This window comes from Panthera onca, chromosome A1, assembly GCF_046562875.1.
Source record: "Panthera onca isolate mPanOnc1 chromosome A1, mPanOnc1 haplotype 2, whole genome shotgun sequence".
NCBI classification, from domain to species: Eukaryota; Metazoa; Chordata; class Mammalia; order Carnivora; family Felidae; genus Panthera; species Panthera onca.
In genome coordinates, this window is record NC_138339.1 from 235,337,552 (window position 1) to 235,359,256 (window position 21,705).

The following is a 21,705-nucleotide window of genomic DNA, read 5'->3' on the forward strand; positions in this document are numbered from 1 at the left end:
ATTAAGTTTCCACTTTGAGTGGTAGGCCAGACAACATTCTTAAAGATCCACAAAGAAAAAAATCCCTAAAACAAAACTGTTCTAACGTTGATTTTCTAGTTAACCTGGCATTCTCTAATAAATGAGGGAAAGGAGGCAAACCATGCACAGCCTATGGATAAGAGATTTGTAACATATTTGAAACGAGTGCTGCATGTTTGCAAATAAACTTTTTCCTTTCTGCAACCTCCAAGAAAAGGCTTTTATAACTTCGAAGAAATGATTGTTGGACAAGGCACGCATGCATGTATATGTATCTTTTTAGAAGTTGAAGCTTTTGCATGTGGAGAAATAGATACTATTTATCATTTTAACCATCTGTAAGGGCAGGATTCAGGGACATTAAAGACACACTGCTGTGTACCCACGACTATATCTACACCCAAAACTCCCATCTTCCCAAACTCTGTACCCCTCAAATAGTAACTCCCCATTCTCACCTTCCCCGACCCCTAATAACCTCTATTCTGCTCTGCCTCTATGAATTTGCCTATTTAAGGTACCTCATAATCATAAAATACCTGTCCTCCATTTAATAGATTTTAATCTGCACAAAATGCTTTCTATATCTAGAAATGAGTATTTGATGAATGTAAAACAGAAAAGTAGGCATGTCTAAAATTGGCATGCCAAATCACAGCTATAAAGTACTTAAATACATATACAAATAATTTCTTCTTCAAGACTCAAGCTCAAAAGTCTTAGGCATAATGACTCAAAAAAGAAAGAAAAACCCCTAGGTGTTCTTCCTTGGTAAATCTTTGGGAAATTATCCCACAAATAGGAGGCCATTGGTTAGCAATGTAAACAAAGGAACACATGAACTTGTTCCTTGAAATTTTCCGTAGGTGGATTCTTTAACAGGCAAATTCCACCTTGGCTATCAGCCTACACAAAGCTTAAAACATAGTCCTAAAGGACCCAGGAAATCAGAAATGATGACCCAGGAAAAACAAAATATCTGTAGCATATGGAGGTACTCCCTTGGGAGGAAAGCAAAGGTTTTCTTGGCCCAAATGCTTTAATTTTAGTCAACGGTCCCAAGACAATTTAGATAGGAATGTGGGATATCCATAGGCTAAAATCCCGAAATGCTTCTTCCCTCTCCTCAATCCTATTTTGGCAAAATAACCAAGTGATCTAAGAGGCTCTGTATTTAAAATGTTTTAAAAATCCATGAAGTACATTAAATCTAATCCCGATTTTCTGAAAGAAAAATACTGTAGCCTATGGTCCTCATTATTTATAGTCAAGCTACATGTTAAATGTCAGTGGGGTAATTAACACAGTAGCCAAGATGTAGAATACCCTAGAAGGCTTCAAGCACACCTTTAAAAAGTGGTGAACATAGGCAAGTAGGCTTTTGCTAAAATAATAGAAAATAAATTCTCCAGTCCATGGCCGTATCACACCCTCAGTGAACTGTGAGTGTCCAGATTATTAAAATACCCTTTAGGGGCGCCTGGGTGGCGCAGTCGGTTAAGCGTCCGACTTCAGCCAGGTCACGATCTCCCGGTCTGTGAGTTCGAGCCCCGCGTCAGGCTCTGGGCTGATGGCTCGGAGCCTGGAGCCTGTTTCCGATTCTGTGTCTCCCTCTCTCTCTGCCCCTCCCCCGTTCATGCTCTGTCTCTCTCTGTCCCAAAAATAAATAAAAAACGTTGAAAAAAAAAATTAAAAAAAAAAAAAAAAGAATGGATGAATCCAAATGTAAATAAAATTTAAAAAAAATAAAAAATAAAATAAAATAAAATAAAATACCCTTTAAAGTCTTCATGTGTTCGGGGCGCCTGGGTGGCTCAGTCGGTTAAGCGTCCGACTTCAGCTCAGGTCACGATCTCGCAGTCCGTGAGTTCGAGCCCCGCGTCGGGCCCTGGGCTAATGGCTCAGAGCCTGGCGCCTGCTTCCGATTCTGTGTCTCCCTCTCTCTCTGCCCCTCCCCCGTTCACGCTCTGTCTCTGTCTCAAAAATAAATAAATGTTAAAAAAAAATTTTTTTTAAAGTCTCCATGTGTTCATCGATGCTTATGATTACCTCACTGAGCCAGGGATTCCCTTATGAAAATAGTGCTGGCCCTGCCCCACTACTCTCGACGGCCTTCCCACTGGAATGAAAGGAAATCTGGCTCAGGACGGCAGATGGTGAGGTGGCAGTGGGAGAAAAAAAGCAGCACTAACTTCTCCAGAGAGTAGGGTTCCTTCCAGAAATGCATGCCATTGGCCCCGGGGCAGGAAATGCTCCTGTTAGAGGATCCTGATACATCTCAGGTCTCCACTCGAATGCCAAAAGAGGACCGAGCATGCGACCGATGGTCAGAAACAGCACCCATGCACGGGTTCAGCTTTGAAGAGAACATCTGTACGTATGTACAAATTAACTGAGCTCGGTATTTCAAGATTTCAAAACTGGGGATCCCAGCAGCAAATGTAGAGTGTCTCCCCACGATCTCTTCTCCAAATGAGGATTTGCCCCCTGTGCACTGATTTTCTACACCAGCCCACACTCTAGGTGAATGCGAGTTACCATTCACTGTGGGTGCCCACGATGCCCACATTTCAACGATTCTGTTAGCCCCAACACCCACCAAAGAGATCAGACTCCTCCATCTACACAAAATGAAATCGCTTTCTTGGGGAGAGGTATCGTACCCCCCACCCACGCCACAAAGGTAAACAATGGCTCCTAATGATTTTACATCTGTTTCCCCAACTAATAAAAATCCCCTGAATGTTTTCTTACTCGTCTCTTCCCCCAGTACCTAGCAAGGTGATTGATATCAACCAGGCCCTTAAGCTGTTTGCTAAATGAATGAGTAGATGAATGAGTCTCTTATTTAAATTCGGATCCACTCACGTGCCGTTTCTGAGCCTTCCCTGGGATTCTGAGGGACCCCGAACACGAGGCTCACCTCGCTTGCTCTGCTGTTTCCTCACCCACTGATCTGGGCCAGGAAAACAAACTTGAAAGGAGACTAAGTGCAGTTCCCCAAGCCTCTAGGTCACCCTTCCACCTTCGTCCTTTCCCATTCTCCACCCCAACTTGAACAGACACATTTAGTCACCTAAATACCCTCTAAACACTATTCGGGAATCCTGGAGTCCTCTTTCAGAAAGCAAGCCCTCACTGTGCCCATGAAGCCTTGGATATCCGTGATTAAGCTGCCACCCTCCACGGAAGCTTCTTCTCAGATGCCACTCTTCAGCTCGGAGGACCTCTAGCCTAGCAGCTGGACCTACGGCTACTATCAAAATTCAAAAAAAAAAAAAAAAAAAGGGGGCGCCTGGGTGGCTCAGTCGGTTAGGCGTCCAACTTCGGCTCAGGTCACGATCTCGCGGTCCGTGCATTCGAGCCCCGCATCGGGCTCTGTGCTGACAACTCAGAGCCTGGAGCCTGCTTCGGATTCTGTGTCTCCCTCTCTCTCTGCCCCTTCCCTATTCACGCTCTGTCTCTCTCGGTCTCAAAAATAAATAAACGTTAAAAAAAAAAATTTTTTTTTTTTAACTCAAAAAAAAGAGAACACATCGATGCCTGTGACTATGATACAGGGCACGGACTTCAGCAGCATCCACTGGGTGGCCTGGGACCACTTCATCAGCACCACCGGGGACTGAGGCAGAAAGTCCGCATCCCAGCCGGTGGGCGTGGGTGCCTTACATGCACGCATTTGAGAATCGTGCCTAGGAAGATTTCAGCGTTAACAAATGGGCAAGTGCAGCAGAGAACAGGAAATTTCCTCACTGAGAATTTAGAGAAAGTTTGAAATAGATCTGCATCTTCACAAAATGTTGGAATGATAAACTTTTAATTTTGCTCAAGTTTACCTAACTTTAAACGGGTTGCAAAATGCCTTCATCCCTAAAGACTTTTCTAAGTTGGTATTTTTCAAAGTAGCTCTTCAAATGAATTTAGGCGACCCTGTAGTTAATCCCGGTTTGTTAGAATGGTAGAGATAATGTGATGTCAGAGTTAAGAATCAACCAGACTTAGGTTCTGAGTCTCATATCTACTTTTGTCTGCTGGTAACTCTTGGCCAAGTCGATATTTCCACGCAGCTTCCTATCACTTCTCCGGGGTGACTCCAGCGCTAAAGGAAATACGCGTCAAATGTCTGGCACACGGTAGGATGCTATGAATGCAACATGCTCTTCTGCCCTCCTTTTCTTCCCTAAATTCTCCTGGTCCAAGCATAAAGCAAGTGTCCTTCAAAATGCATGACCTCTTAGATGCACAACCGTGAAGAAATGGTACTGCAGAAATCTTAAAAAGCAGGAGAAATCCGAAATGTTGGCGAAGTCCATAGTGAGACTCGTCTTCATCTTGACGTGAGACTTTGGAGCTCCACCACATATTTAATTCAGTTTTGCGTTACCATGCAGAGTGTTAACCACAGATCATTTATTTCAGATCACTTCCCTGAATACTAACTCCAGAAAAGTAAAACCACATCTCCTCCCCAAGGTCCAAAATTATAAATTTCAAGGCAGCACACATACACGTAAATAAAAGTACACCATAAGCTATGTAACATTCTAGAAGCAAAACAGTGGCCTTACATGATGATCTTCAATGTTCTTCAAGAGCCTAGGATCATCAAAGTCACATGAGTCACTAGGGGGAGGAGGTATCCGGCTGTGAGAGAGAACAGAAAATTCTTATTCAGTTCAAAAACTTCTCTAAAATCTACCCACACCTAGTAAGAATTTGTCTTGAAGAAGAATCACACCTAAAAAGCCTATAGATTTATATTAAACTTTTAAAGATTTGGAATAATGCATATTATTTCAGACCTCAAGGTAGAAAATCTTTAGCCTTATTATAAGCAGAGTTTTTTTATATGTTCATTATAAACAACGACATAGTTACAAGAAAAAACAGAGGCAGGGGTCAACACTTTGTCATTTTCGCTGTTCTCTAACGTCTACCAGGGAAAATTTCTGAGTATTTACCTCAAAGCAGGTAAAATAGAACAATTATTGTATTGTATCTAGGCATTCATTTATGGTCAGAACTCATACGTAGAAGAGAGAAGGAGGCAAATATTGTGAGAAAGGAAACGATAAAACTTGATACGATGGCAGTGTGCTATCACACTGAAGAAAATGTGAAGGGTTAAATATATTCCTGTATCCCCACTTCCTCCTGAAACCCCTCCTTGGAAACAAAGACGACGGAAGAAGTGACCACAGCCGAGGTCAGCCTGAACTCTGGATGTGGGAGTTTAGCAGAGCACAAACCAACAGCTTGTGCGGTGAAGAGACTAGAATACCAACTGATGCCCCTTGCAGAATCTTGCGGAAGCCGAGCAAATGGCAGCCTGAGGTGCCTGTCCGATAAAGGGAAAGTGGGAAGCAGGAGGGGTTCCAGATCCATCTGAGGAAGAGTCTGCCTCCAGGAACCTTCCCCCCCCTCATCCCATGCAGCCAGATAACTGAACTTTTTGGAACTCAGAAAGCCATGGAAGGTTTATAGTTTGGAGAAGTCAAATCAGAGTAGCCTTGGACCCAGCAACACGGGGCACACAAGCCGGTAGGGTAGGGAACTCTCCCAGGACAGGAGTCTTAAGTGCATCCTTCGTGACCATCAACTCTCTGCCTCTACTCAGCTCCTTTAACAGCCATAGCCAGATTTACAGCCTGGAGAGTTCTCCTCATGAGAAGACGACTGATCACATAGAAGACCGAGGCTGACATCCAAGGATCCTCTACTAAAACTGCAGGTCCCGGCCGATCATCCCACAGGGAAGCCAGTCAGTCATCAACTGCGTGGTCTCCCCTGCCCATGTAGCCCTACCAATCAGCTTTGTTAGTATATACATCTTAAAACGTGAGCACACACCATCACTAGTCCTAAGGGAAATGCCAATCAAGACCACAATGAGATACCATTTCACACCCATTGAGATGGCTATTGTGTACATGAAAACAAAAACAGAAATTAACACGTGTTACGAGGATGTGGGGAAAATGCGTGTTGCTGCCAGAAATATAAACGGTGGAGCTGCTGTGGAAAACAGTTTGGTGGCTCCTCAAAAAATCAAACATAAAACTACCACACGACCCGCCAATCCCGCTTTCAGGTATATACCCGTAATAATTAAAAGCAGAGACTAGATACTTCTATACCAATGTGCACGGCAGCATTAAACACACCAGGCAAGAGCAGGAAAAAACCAAATGCCCATCAACAGATGAAGGGTTATACAAAATGTGGTATATACATACAATGGAATATGACTCAGCCTTTCATGTCAGTAGAATTCTGATACAGGCTACAATACGTATGACACAACTTTGAAGACATTATGCTGGGAAGCAGGAAGTATGGAAGGTATCAAGGGAAGGACTGGCTATTTCTTGTTAAATTCGTGTAGTTCCGCTATTACTTTTCAAAGCATATTCATGTTTAACTTTAGTTTGGTTCTCTCTTGGAAAAAGAAATATGAAACTTTTATTAACAAAATATTTAAGCGAAAATGACAATAGAGAATTGTTCCAAAACCCTTCCCACTAAGACATCAAGCAGTGCTAGAATCCACTTACCAAAAATCATCTGAGGATGGTTCTCTTGTCAATTCCGGAAAATGACTGCCAGAGAAAGGGAAACAGAGTGTTCATAAAACTGATCAAGAGAGGCACCCACACAAAACGTTCTCCGGGACAGATCATGTATTAGGCACGAGACGAATCTTCACAAATTCAAGGAAACTTACGTCACGTCAGGCATCATTTTCAACCATAATGGTAGGACCAGAACTCAATTGCCAGAATGAAACTGAAAATTCAAAACTATGCGGAGATTACACAACACACCACTGAGCAACCAATGGGGTCAGAGAAGAAATCAAAAGAGAAATAAAAAAAAAAAAAAAAAAAAAAAAAAAAAAAAACACGGGGAGACAAAAGAAAATGGAAATCCAACATAGTAAAACTTATGGGATGTGGCAGAAGCAATTCTAAGAAGGAAGTTCACAGCGATAAATGCCTGTACGAAAAATCTAGAAAAATCCCAAATTACCTAGTTTTGCACCTCAAAAAACTAGAAAAAGAACAAATGAGACAACGTCCTTTGTATACTAACTTCCTTAGCATAAGGAAGAAAGTAGCAAAGATTAGAGCGGAAATTAATGAAATAGAGGGGAAAAAAAAGATCCATGAAACTATGAGCTGGTTCTTAAAAAGATAAACAAAATTGACAAACCTTTAGCTAGACTCAGCAGAAAAAAGCAGGACTCAAAATCAGTAATGGAAGAAGTGATACAATAGAAATATGAAGGCTCATAAGAGATACTATCAATAATTATATGCCAAGAAATTGGACAACATGTAAAAAATAGATAAACGGATAAATACCTAGAAACCTACAACATACCAAGACTGAATTATGATGAAATAGAAAATCTTAGATGGACTACTAGTAAGGAGATCAAGTCAGTAATCAATAGCCTAACAATGAAAAGTCACATCCAGACAACTTCACTAGTGAATTCTCCCAAACATTCAAAGAAGAATACCAATGCTTATCAAACTCTTCCTAAAAACAGAATAGGCGAGAACCTCCCAAACTGTTTTTACAAGGTCAGCATTACCCTGATACCCAAACCAGTTAAGGGCACCACAAGAAAATTAGAGGCCAGTACTCCTGGTGAACACAGATGCAAATATCCTCAACAAAGCATTATCAAACTGAATATAATACGTTAAAAAAAAATCACGCACCGTGATCAGTTGGGATTTATTCCAGGATACAAGGATGGTTCAACATCTATATTCCATCAATGTGACACACGACACTAACAAAATGAAGGATAAATATCATATGATCATCTCACTACATGTAGAAAAAGTATTAGACAAAATTCAACATCCATTTATGACAAACATTCTCAACAAAATGGCTATAGAGGGAACATACCTCAACATAATAAAGGTCGCACGTGACAAGCCCACAGCTAACATCATAATAGTGAAAAGCCGAAAGCTTTTCCTCTAAAATCAGGAACCAAACAAAGATGGCCACTCTTGCCACTTTTATTCAACACAGCACTGGATATCCCAGCCACAGCAATCAGGCAAGAAAAATAAAAGGTACCCAATTCAGAGAGAAGTAAAATTGTCACTAATTGCGGATGACAGGATACTATATATAGAAAACTGTAAGAGTGCACCAAGTAACCATTAAAACAAATGAATTTAGCAAAGGTCGGTTGTATTTCTGCAGACTAACAATGAATCATCAGAAGAGAAATTTAAAAATCTCAACCAAGGAGATGCAAAACCTGACACACTGAAAGCCGTAAGACATGAAAGAATATAAAGACTCAAATAAATATTAAGATATTCCATGTCCATGGATGAGAAGAATTTATACTGTCAACATGTCCGTACGAACCAAAGCAATCTACAGAGTCCATGTAATTCCCATTTAAATTCCAATAGCATTTTTCACAGAAACAACAAATAATTATAATTTGTATGGAACTACAAAAGACCCAAATTGCCAAAGCAATCTCGAAAAACAAGAACAAAGCCAGGGACATGACACAGCCTGGTTTCAGACTATATTACAAAGCTACAGTACTCAAAACAGGATAGCACTGGCATAAAAACAGACACATATATCAATGGAACAGAAAGGAGAGCCCAGACATGAACCCATGCAATACGGTCACTTAATTTCTGACAAAAGTGCCAAGAATACATAACAAAGAAAGGACAATCTCTTCAATAAATGGATAAATAAATCTCTTCAACCAACTGGACAGCTATCTTACACCATACACAATAATTCACTCAGAATGGACTACAGACTTGAATGTTAGACTTGAAACCATAAAACTCCTAGAAGTAAATACAGGTGTAAGCTCCTAGACACTGATCTTGGTGATGATTTTTTTGGATCTGACACCAAAAGCGAAGGCAGAAAAAAGCAAAAATAAACAAGTGGGACTACACCAAACTACAAAGCTTCTGCACAGCAAAGGAAGCCATCAACAAAATGAAAAGGCCACCTACTGAATCAAAGAAAATATGTGAACATCATATACGTGGTAAGGAGTTAATATCTAAAATATATAAAGAACCCATCCAACTCAATAGAAAAAAAATAATCTGATTAAAATTGAGCAGAAGGAGGGAGCCTGGGTGGCTCTGTCGGCTGAGTGTCCAACTTCGGCTCAGGTCATGATCTCAACAGTTTGTGAGTTCGAGCCCCGCGTCGGGCTCTGTGCTGACAGCTTGGAGCCTGGAGCCTGCTTCAGATTGTGTGTCTCCCTCTCTCTGCCCCTCACCCGCTCACACTCTGTCTCTGTCTCTCAAAAGTAAATAAACATTAAAAATTTTTTTTTTAAATGAGCAGGAGGAGGGATGTCTGGGTGGCTCAATGGGTTAAGCATCTGACTTCGGTTCAGATCATGATATCGAGCCCCATATCGGGCTCTCTGCTGTCCACGCAGAGCCCACGTTGGGTCCTCTATCTCCCTCTCTCTCTTCCCCTCCTCCACTCATGCTCACTTGCTCTCTCAAAAATAAACATGTTTTTACAACGGGCAGAAGATCTGAATTGACATTTTTCTGAAGAATACAAACAGATGGCCAACAGGTACACGAAGATGTGTTAACCATCATGTAAATGAAAATCAAAACCACAATGAGCTATCATCTCCTACCTGTTAGAATGGTTACAAGAAATAAGACGTGTTGGCAAAGAGGTGGAGGAAAGGAAACTCTTGTGTGCTTCTGGTGGGACTATAAATTGGTGTAACTGCTATGGAGAACCATATGGAAGTTCCTCAAAAACTTAAAAATAAAAATACCATATGACCCAGCAATTCCAATTCTGGGTATTTATGAAAGATTCTGGGTATTAAGAAGATAAAAACACAAACTCAAAATGATATCTGCACCCCATGTTCACTGCAGCATTATTTACATAGTCAAGGTATAGTCAAGACATCCTGTCTATAAATGGATGAAAGGATAAAGAAAATATGGTACATATGTACAAGAGAATATTACTCAGCCATAAAAAAGGAAATCTTGCTATTTGTGACAACATGGATGGACCCTGAAGGTATTGTTAAGTGAAACCAGCCAGCCAGAGAAAGACAAATCCCATATGATCTTATGTGAAATCAAAATAAACAAACAAACAAAGCAAGCAAGCTCACAGATACAGAGAACAGGTTAGTGGTTGCCAGAAACAAGGGGTGGGGAGTGGTCAAAATGGGTGAAAGGTGCAAAAGATAAACATCCACTTATAAAATAAGTCATGGGGATTTAACCTACAACATTGTGACTGTAGTTAATAATAAATACTATACTGCATATTTGAAAGTTGCTAAAAGAATAGACCTTCAAAGCTGCAGCGCAAGAAAAAATCAATTTTGTAACTATGTGGGGTGACAGATGTTAACTAAACTTACTGTGGGGACCATTTTGCAATATATACCAGCACTGAATCACTATGTAATACATCTGAAACTAACAAAGTTACATGTCAGCTATACATCAATAAAAAAAAAAAAAAAAAAAAGGCATTCAGGTAAAAATAGGAGTAAGACATTTATAATTATTAGGTTATAAATTTAAAGAAGTTAAATTTATAGAATTAAAGTTTTAAAATTAAATTTATAACATTAAATCCAGGGATTTCTTACCAGGAAAATATTTGCAGAAATAAACTGTGTTAACTGTTCAAAGTTGGGACCCATTACATTTTAAACCCATTCAGTAGTTACTACGTATCTAAATCTCTTACAAATATCCTTTCCAAATACCAAAAAGGTATTTGACTAAGCAACTAAAAATAAACTTGTTTTGCTGGAAGAATGCAGATCAAATTTTAAGCGATAAACAAACTTACCCATAGGTTACCCCAGCAATGCTGCACTTCTTGAAGTTCATGATATTGCATGTAAGAGTTCCAGTTTTATCAGAAAATAGGTATTTCACCTAAATCAAAGAACGGAAGAAATGTACATCAAAACTGTAGTAAGATATCAACACAAATAAATACAGTCTTTCCTTCTCTATTTTTCAAAAATCTCCATTAATTTTAAAAGGTAAATTCCCTCAAAGCAAGTAAAACACGTTTTATAATTATATATATTATAATGTTACAACATATTTTATAATTATATATTAAATATATAAATACGTTTAATGCACTGACCACTGGGGCACCTGGGTGGCTCAATAGGTTAAGTGTCCGACTTCGGCTCAGGTCATGATCTTGCTCTCTGTGAGTTCAAGCCCCACGTCGGGCTCTGTGCTGATGGCTCAGAGCCTGGAGCCTGCTTCGGATTCTGTGTCTCCCTCTCTCTCTCTGCCCCTCCCCTGCTCACTCTCTACCTCCCCCCAAAATAAATATTTTTTTAATTAAAAAACAAACAAAACAAGAAAACCTTGTCCACTAACCAAGCCTAGAATGCAGTTGTGTGGAAACGTGCAAAGGAGGGGCCTGGATAACAGTCCTGCTGCCACATCCGTCTCTAAGCACAAGCACTAGGTCCTTCCACAAGGACACATCACTCTCCAGGACAGTCCCACGATCTCATACAGCACCCTGGTCTAAGCGTTCAATATATCAAGACAACGAGCTCAGACTTGGGCAACCCTCAAGACATTTTTTCTCACTCCACTCCTAATTGGGTTAAGAAAGCATATCCTGAAACAACACAGAACAAACATGAAGGTCCTCCATCATAGTAACAGTTAAGATGACACGAAAGCAGCATAGACGTGCTATAGATTATAGAACCTTCTGAGATACAAAGTTTTACAGATTTAACACACAAAGCTCCCAATATACAAAGGTGAAAAGAGAAATTTCTAGAGGTCACGATTAGCTGAATGGAAAAGAGATGAACTCCAAATGCACATGTGCTGTGCGAGTTATGTTCTCTCCAGTGGATCATGTGATGGGGAAGAGGGCAAAGAGCTCAAGAGCATAGGGGGATGGCTGCCCAGTTCAGGCTCTGGACACAAACTAGTTAATGTGGACTCTGGAAAAGTCACCTCCTCCTTCTGGGCCCCGCTTTCCACATCTATGAAACAAAGAGTTTGGCCAGAAGATACAGAACATCTGGGAAATGAGGTCATGGATTGGTGAAGGGAGAATAATTAACAGAATTGTCTCCTGTAAAAATTCCAGTTTCTCGGTGGTTTTCTAAAGAGCGGCCATGATTGCTACTGGATGTACTCCAGGGATCACAAGGGGGAAGCCATGCTTTACTGTTTTATGGAAGAGGGATTAATGTGTGAATATTTATTCTGTACTTTCTCTTAATGAAACGATAGAGGCAAATGCACTATGAATTATTTTTAAAGCAATCAAAGGGTCTTCAAGTAAAGGAAAATTAGTAATGTTCCTAAAGGAGTCAAATATTACATAGAAATAAAAATCAGTAAAGTATGGGTAATTAATGCTTCAACCATAAGTTTGTTTTTTTTTTTTAAGTTTACTTATTTATTTTGAGAGAGACAGAAACAGTGTGAGTGGGGGAGGGGCAGAGAGAGCCGGAGAGAATCCCAAGCAGGCTCTGTGCTACCAGCACAGAGCCCAATGAGGGGCTTGAACTCACGAACCTGAGCCAAAACCAAGATTGGGATGCTCAACCGACTGAGCCACCCAGGTGTCCCTGTAAGTAAGTTTTTACACGCAGTAGGTCTAGGGGTATAAAAAATTCAGTAGAATCAGCCTTCCAATAAGCAGAGTTTCCTTCTGCCCCTCTTTTTTAAAAATTAAAATATTATATCACAATGTTAAAAATGAAAGCTTTCTAAGAAGGAATTATCAAGATTTGCTCTCATTCTGCCTGTTGAATTTTAACTTATCCTTAAGTTCCAGGTCAAAACTAGGTAGCTTGACCCCAAGCAAACTTTTCCCATGTTCCCAATCAGGATGAATTATTACCCTGGGTACAACTTGAGCACTTGTAATCCATCAATTACTCGGATCCAACTTAACGGGTCCTGAGAACAACGGTAAACTGAGCACCGTGTTAAACTATGACCAAGGCAACCAAAGACTTCATATTGGGCACATCCACACCCTCGAATAGACTCGAAAGGTTCAGGACAGAAATAGATACCACGTCACTATCGTGTCTCTCATTTTACTGTTTTTACATTTGGAGAGACGGTCATGGAGACATGGAAGAGAGATTAACTTTACTGAAAAACTAAAAAAGCATTCAAAGAGGAGGCAAATTTAGTCTGACATATATATAGTACTCACCTTGCAGGGCTGTTGGGAGGTTTAAATAAGATGTATAAAAGGAAATTACAACCTTTAATTCCAATGTGCTCAAAAGAGGGCTTTCCTTACAGTAATTTCAACACAGGATGAAGATAAAACGCAAACACAACTCATTAAAGGCAACGGGGGTTTCAAAGGTGAGAGCAGAAAAGAAACCCGTTCCCCGGAATGTTCCAGAAACAAAATCTAAAACATGTGAGAAATGTAATAGATTTACGTCCCTGCAAATTAGTTCCCTCATGTTTTGTAAGGTTACCCAATACCTGCATGTCTGAATCATGGTTTTCCCCATCATTTCCTCCTGATACACAATTTTAATATCCAAACTAACGTTGCACTTTAGTTTTTGTGTTAATTTTTTTGCAGGTACCTTCTAGGTAATAAAATACACCGATGCCTCAAAAAAGCAGGTGAAAACCAACTAACATTTCTATTTAATAATATTGTACTTTCAGTATTATATATATATATCTATATATAGATGTATATAAACATAGATATATATCTTCAGACATCAAAACTACATTCCCAGAGAACTATTTTTCCAAAATGTCTGATGGTTCTAGCACTGGCCTCCCCAGATGCTCGTGTCACCACTACCAAAGTTCCCAGAGAAGCTCTCACCTGCCCCAGCTCTTCATTGAGGTTTGAGGTCCTGGCCATCGCAGGGGTGTCATTTCCTAGATAATACATATCTGTGTCCTGAGAGAGAGAGGGGGGTGGGGAGGACGCTTCAGAAAATAAATACCATCAGTCCTTCACTCAGATCAACGCAGAAAAGCGGCTACAACTGATAGTATAAATGCTCATTTGGGTGGGGAAGTACAATGGCCATTAGTATAGAGAACACTGTGATAGAAGACAATATGCAATTTATACACAGAAGATTTGGTTGCAAGACGATCACTGCATGACCTAGTCCAACCCATGCTTGTGATCAGCCAATACCTCATTCACAGGGTTGCCGGCAAGATCAAATAACAATGCACAGGAAGGTGCCCAGTCTACAAGCACTGGCTGAAGTTCACTGCTTAATGGCCATGGGAGCTCCCGAAAAATTCCACCTCCACTCTCGCAACAGAATCCAAGTGTATATGGTCACGGTGAATTTGATATACGGTGAACACTAAAACAGACACACCTACGAGACCTTTCCTGCGGCACTAATTAGACTGTAAACGCATTTGCAGCCGCTTCGTCCCCACTCACCCGAACACATGCGCCCGCAGAGCACTCTGCCTCCATTATCTCACTTAATCCTCACAAGGACCCCCTGAATGGGCACCCACGTCCTCCCCTTTCACAGACCGGGAGGCGGAGGTCCCAGGCATCTAGTCCTTGCCACCACCGGCTCAGCGACAGCCTTGCCAGAGACCCCCTGCCAGTCGTCTGGCCAGTTTAAGTCCCAGACCCAATCCTAAATTAACCACGTTCTTCCTTTTCTGCGAGCTCGACTGAGAGGCTCTGAGCCAACGGGAGAAAACGCTGGTTGACCTTGCTCCGGTCACCCAACTTTGAAGCTCTGCTGTGATACTCACCCAGTTTATAAAAAGGGCTTGAGTGTATTTCACAACCTCAAGAGTCACCAACAGACTGATGGGAATCAGATTGTTGTACAAGATGATGAACGTCAACAGGTTATAGCCGAAATTATCCGAGGTCGTGTCTGTGGAAGAAAAGCAGAGCATCTGTGAGCTTTAGTTCGTCTCCACTCGGTTTCCCTTTCCTTTATTCTTGTGGAACTTTTCTAGAAGACGTTCATGGTGTATGTATAAATCGAGAGCTTCGAGTTACAACACCGTGAGCGCCTACTACGTGGCATACAGTGCATACCAAGACTGTTAATAGAATCCCTTCCACCAGAGAGCTGGCTTCTAACAGGAGGTTGTGGGGGAGGAGAGGAAGCAGGAGCCAGCACGCCCCTCGCTGTCCATGCAGCAGGCTACATCTACTGAAGGAGGAGTTCGTAGGGCATTGCTGAAACCCGGACAGGAGGTTTTTCAATGGGAAGGCATAGTCGCTGAAGGCCATCCGGAGGAGGCTTTAGTCCAATTTTGGCAGAAAGAGACAAGCCAGCTAACTAAAAAGGATGGAGAAAAGAAAGTAGGCATTTCAAATGGCTGTAAGGAATATCTACGGCCTCGCTAATAAGGTCAGAGTCTATTTGGAATCCTCCAAAGAGTGTGTAAGGTACAAAAAAACCAAGTGTCAATGGTGGCGGGCAGAGAGAGAGAGGTAGGAAGACTTGAGCCTATTTACTGAAGGTAAGAGAAGGAAATCTTAACAGAGGAGGACCCCTAAGGATGGAACAAGACCCCTAGAGGACAGAATCCAAAGCAGAAGTAGGGTCAGTGTGGCCAGGAAAAGGGACCAGGAGAGGGAAAAGAGGTCCGTTTCAAAAGAGCAAAGTTCTTTTCCTAATGAGCATGACACTCCGGTTGAAGGAAAAAGTGGTAGGATCTTCACTTGGCAAGGGGGGAGGGAGGATTGCAGCCGGCTGAAGGTTTGGATTTAAAAATGCCTCTTGAGGGGAATGGGTGTTTCAAGAAAGCAAAGGCTAGGATTGGAGATTAGTAGTTTGTAGGGACTTGAAGCCCCAGTTGAGTTTTTCCTCCCCAGGACATTAGTCCAATGGTGGTGGTTTGACTCATCTGTAGAGTTCTAGAGGGTAGTTGTGATGGCAAGGTAAAGGGCTGGTGAAGGATGACAGGGAGGAGGCACAAGCTGGTCAGTGGCTGTTGTGACCTTCGCCCCAACCCTTCACTTCTTCTCACCCACCAAGGCTTCCATTTTCCCCGCCAAATGCTTCTTTTCTTTCTAACATGTCACTTTGCTATCTTGTTCTTTTGAATCATATAGTTGCTAAACAGCATTTCGAAGTACCAATAGTCGACAAACGTCCCCGAGGTTTAATTTGCTCAGGAAGAGCTGCCGACGAGAATCGCGTATTAAGAAATTTAAAATGTCAGCTTTCAACACAGGCCAAAAATTGCTTCGGATCATCACAGACAGCGTAAGTAGAGTACGTTCAGGAGAGACCCTATGCATAAAAGTTCATTCAGCCAAACAAAAGCAATCAAGTGGAGGTGAGCGAGGACAGAAGCTGATAGAAGATGAAGTCACAGCTCCGAGACCGACAACGCAAATGTCAAGTCCGACGGCTCTTGCCAGAGCTACGCCAACTTTTCCATAGGAAAACAAAGCAGAGAGCATTATGGGTGGGACAGAGAGACCCTTCTCCCACCACAAATCATGCACCTAGTACTGGAATTTGACATTAGGCTACTTATTTATTTTAATGTTTATTTATTTTTGAGAGTGGGGGAAGGGCAGAAAGAGAGGGAGACACAGGCTCCAACCAGTCAGCCCACAGCCCGATGGGAGGCTTGAACTCATGAACCACGAGATTGTGACCTGAGCCAAAGTTGGACGCTTAACCGACTGAGCCACCCAGGCACCCCGACATTAGGCAATTTAAGTGCCAGTTCCCACAAACCCTGTATACCAAGATAGTGGCCAATGCTGTTTATTTATCCAGATCATGATATTTTGAAACTATGTATGTACAGAAACTATCAGTCTTCATATTTGAAGCTAGACATCTAATACAGTCCAAAGCCAAATTTTAAGAACAAAACCAAGGGTTTTGATCCAACCTACAACCCGAGTCCTAGTCATACTTGTAAACGTTGCAACAATAGTTCCCCTGAGCAGTTCAAAGGGTTTGATTTTTCTGCAGGAGATAATTAGAAAAGGAAAAAAAAATGTTTTGACGGTTTAACCAAAATACATTTAAAGACAGGAATAACAAAAACTTCAAGAAAAGATTCAAAAGTCTTAAAGTTCACATTTAGTTCTCAAAATATTTTGTCATTAAATTGATTTGTCTTCTGGAATTGCTCTATAAGAAGCTTAGCAAATCTCTGAAAACAAGAAGCAAGAGAACTGGACAAAATTATCAAAAACAAGTAGTTAAAGTGCTTGGAAATTAATCGCAGTGCCTACAAAAAAAAATTCAAAAGCATGCATTTAAAACTATCTACTTAATCTAAGTGGAAACGTCTGGCATTTAAGTCAGAGGCTATTTCCCTCTTCTTTCCCTTTGAGCCATGATGCCCAAATCCTGCTCGGGGTGGGTAGACGGGACTTGCGGCTCTCATGCCCCCGACCCCAGCTCCATGAGAAATTCTATCCCAGGGTGAGGCAGGCCGCGACGCCAGAGGAAGGCAGGTTGTCAGGACAGGACTAGCCTGAGGAAGATGTCATTATTTGGAACACAGCACGAAAACATCCATGCCAAGGGCACTGCCACAAAGAATAGGGATCCCAGGGGCTAACCATCAGGGAAGACGTACATCTCACGGTACTAGTAGGAGCAAACAAAACAGAAGGCCAGCTAGAAATCAAAAAGGGATATCTGTGGAAATAAATGACCGAAGAAACCTTGGAAAGATCACACTCCACCCTGGTGGTCCAGAAAATCACGTCCACGCACAAGGCTGCACTTGCTTAGGAGAGACTTACGAACTACCAGTCCCCGGCTGAATATGGTCAGACTTTAAATTCCCCAAACACTGAAGGTGTTCCACAGCCACACACAGATCAAACAACAAAGGAGTTTTAGCACGACCTTACTATCTCAAGGCGTTTAAGCACAACCTCTGACCAATCACTGCATGACCCCTAAGCTACGCTGACCCTAGGAATCCAGGCTTAAAGATAAAACCAAGAAGAGGGAGTGCTAATGAGGATAGGGTTTCTTTCTGCAGTGATGAACACATTCAAGTTAGGTAAGGGCTAAATGCAGCACAAATAGGAATATACTAAAAACCTTGATATAGCTTAAACTATACATTTCAACAGTTTTAAAAACATGGGACTAAAACTGAGCAGTAAGAGGCAGGAGAAAACACTTTACAGAATTTTTCCAGGCAAGTCACTAAACAGGTAAACAAAAAACAGCAACAAACCCCAGGAGGAAGAGGAAACTGTCCTGAATTGTTGCAACATATTATCTAAAGCACCCAGGTTTCAACAACCAACAGCAAAAATATGAAACATACAAGGAAACGAGACAAAAAGAAATGCCTCTGAGGGGGACCCAAATGATGGACCAAAGACTTCAAAGCTATTATAAAGAACTAAAAGAAACTGTTTAAAGAACTAAAAGAAAGTACGATGACAACGACTGCTCAGAGAACACTGATAAAAAGATAGAAGAACCAAATGGAAATTCTGAAACAGAAAAGTATGATCATTGAAATTAAAGAAATCCCCATGAAGCTGACCAGACGTGAGGCAGCAGAGGAGAGTAACGATTACCCAATTTGAAGAACAGAAAGAAAACAGAATAAGAAAAACTAACAGAGCCTAATAAAGTCCCATCATGTGGACCAATACGTGCATAATGGAACTGCCAGAAAGAGAAGGAAGCGAAGATGTGGCAGAAACAATATTTGAATAAATCGTAGCTAAAAAACATCCCACGCCTGATGAAAAATATTAACGGACACATCCAAAAAGCTCACCAAACTCCAAATGAAAGAAACTCAAAATTACTGAAAACCCAGGACAACTTTGAAAGCAGCAACAGGAAAATCACTCACATACAAGGGGAAGCAGCTGACTTCTCATCAGTACAACAGAGGCCAGAAGGCAGTGAGATGGCACGTGCAAGGTACTGGTAGGAAAAGAACACCAACCAAGAATTCGACAAGAATCCTGTATCAGCAAAACTCTGCTTCAAAAACAAAGGAGAAACTAATACATTCCAAGATGAAAACAGAATTTGTTGCTATCCGATCTGCCTTACAAGAAATACCAGTGGAAATTCTCCGGGATGAAAGGAAGGGACACCAGACAGGAATTAAATCCATATGAACAAAGGATATCAGTACAAGTAATTACACGGGTACTTCTCTTTATCCTTTCTTTTGGATTTAAAAAAACACGGCAAATTGCACCGTTGGACTTATATACAGATGTAATATAGGACAGCACAAAGGAATGAGAGGACCAAGCTATTATGAAGCAAAGAAATAACACAAGCTGGTAACTCAAATCTACAGGAAGAAATAAAGAGTACCAGAAATAGTAAATAAGTAGGTTAATGTAAAACAACTCTACATTTTTTTTTCTTTTTGCTTAATAGACACTAGATTATATAAAGCAACAACCATAACAATGTATTACTAGGTTGATAACATAGACCTAATTTATATGATAATAGCACAAAGCAGGCAAAGAAAGGAGTCCATACTGGAGTAAAATTTCTGTATTTTACTGGAATTAAGTTAGTATTAGAGGCAGATGCCCATAAACTGAGACATTAATCCCTAAGAGCAACCACTAAGAAAGTAACTCAAAAAAATCATTAAAAATATAATCATTTGAATAAAAAACAATCCCCAAATATGTCAATCTTCATTTCATCACATGACTCCTAATCTTCCAAAAAGGCTGGCCTTATAGAGAGGAGCCAAAAGAATGAAGGATAGCATGGCCACCCTTCTCCAAAACTGGTTTAATCTTACTTCAACAAGCACTCCATCCAGACACTTACCCATCTTCTTGATGTACCAGTTCTTTCCACCTTGAGACCCATTCCAGTACAGGGCCCCCACCGAGCTCACCAAGGCCATGACCAAGAGGATGCCAAACAACACCAGGATCTGCACATTGGTCACTTTCTCAACATTCGATCTTTTGAGAGGTGCTTTTGTGGAATTCTGTACAACAGCAGTGAAAATCAGTAAGAGTCACAGAACAGGTTTGAGGTTAAGGAGTGGGGAGAAAAGGAGGTAAGTTAACCAAATTCAACACATAAAAAGTAAAAGACTGTATTTTTTCCCAATAGCCAATGGAATTAAAAAGTGCACCGCACTCCTGAATCAACAATGTTTGAGATAAAGAACACATTTCAACTCTTCATGCTTCAATCTGTACTTAGGATTACATTTTAGTACAAAATTGGCTACTTTTGCGATCTTAGAAAACAAGTTCTAAATCATTTAAAGTCAGTTTAAAACAGGATGTTTTTAATGCAAGAGAAACTTAAAGATTCTGTACCATAAGAATCTAGAGTGAATGTCCAAATATAGCTCTACAATTAAAATACAAAGAACTATTTTTCAAGTATATATTTTCCCCTCAAAATGGAGGGAAAAAAAGACCTACACAGACACACAGACATCGAAAATGCAAAATAGGTGTTGTCATGATTAGGTGTCAAAATGGACAAAGGGCTCATTTGGAAAACTGAACAAGGAACAAGCAGGTACATGAGGAAAACTCTAGTGGTCGTGAGAAATCTGAGTGCAGTCTTGAATTATAAACAAAATGTAGACAGGAAAGTAAGACAAAAGTGAAAGACAGCCTAACCATCAACAAACACGTACGGTCTAATTCCTGACTGCCAGTGGGAAAACCATCCCAGCTCAAACAGAGGCCAGTGTCGGCAAGTCAGTTTAGAAAGATTCGTTAAAGCCAGATTCAAGGACCGCTGCTTATCAGGTAGAAAATTTGGGACTACATCCTCTTAGCACTGGAAGAGTCAGTAGAACTGTTCACACTGGACGGTTATGCACCTGAAGTCATCTTACTAAAAATTCTCTGATTCTAATTGCGCCGGGGAAAACAATGAACGGTTCCCCAGTGATGTCCATGCCCTAATACCTTGACCCTGTAAATACGTTGTTTTATGTGATAAAAGGGGCTCTGCATATAATTAAATTAAGGACATGATTTGGGGAGATTATCTTAGATTAGCCAAGTGGGTCCAATTTAATCACGTGGGCCCTTAAAACCAGAAAATGAAGAGATCCTTTCCTGGCTACCGTCAGAGGGAGACACAAGACTAGTCCAAGGCATACAATACTGCCGTCTTTGACAATGGAAAACAGGGGTCATGAACCAAGAAGTTCAGGATGCCTCTAGAAGGCTGGAAAGAGCAAGGAAAAGAGTCTCCTCTAGAACCTCCTGGAGTGTTCTAGAAAGGAATGTTGTCCTGCAGGGGTCGTGACATGGGTGAGACTCATATCAGACTTCTGACCTAAAGAACTAGATAACATGACGACTTCATGTTGTTTTAAGCTACTGAGTCCCTATAATTTGTTACAGCAGAGCAGTGATAGGGAATTGATATAGTACCCCCGAAGATCATACTAGTCCATTCCTGGAGGTGAGCCGCCCCTGGATTAAACCAGGAGCCAGGAACTGGATAGGGGCAGATGGACGCAGGCTGCAGTCTGCAAGTCTCCCTCCAGGAGTCATGAGCCTGGTCTCTCAGGTGCAAACACTGGTTTGTGAAAATCGGGGGATTTGAAAGCTTGAAGGGCACTCACTGGCCTTAAAAATGGTGCCTTGTTCAAAACTTAACTCATGACTCTTCACTATTTTTCATTCATCTGATCA

At 41.1% G+C, this 21,705-nt stretch overlaps 1 protein-coding gene across 4 annotated transcripts in view; it reads right to left on the reverse strand.

Annotated features, from left to right (window-relative positions):
• The window catches only part of ATP8A2 (ATPase phospholipid transporting 8A2), a 598,035-nt gene that overhangs the window by 420,396 nt on the left and 155,934 nt on the right, over window positions 1–21,705 (reverse strand). For 3 of the 4 annotated variants that reach the window (XM_078445879.2, XM_078445933.2, XM_078445991.2), the window contains exons 11-16: window positions 19,856–20,021; window positions 14,832–14,959; window positions 13,918–13,995; window positions 10,897–10,985; window positions 6,576–6,620; window positions 4,590–4,665 (exon numbers count right to left, since the gene is read on the reverse strand). In XM_078445879.2, coding sequence (XP_078302005.2) covers window positions 4,590–4,665; window positions 6,576–6,620; window positions 10,897–10,985; window positions 13,918–13,995; window positions 14,832–14,959; window positions 19,856–20,021 — 582 coding nt within the window. The remainder of the gene's footprint in view (window positions 1–4,589; window positions 4,666–6,575; window positions 6,621–10,896; window positions 10,986–13,917; window positions 13,996–14,831; window positions 14,960–19,855; window positions 20,022–21,705) is intronic. The other variant, XM_078445975.2, reaches the window with a different exon arrangement.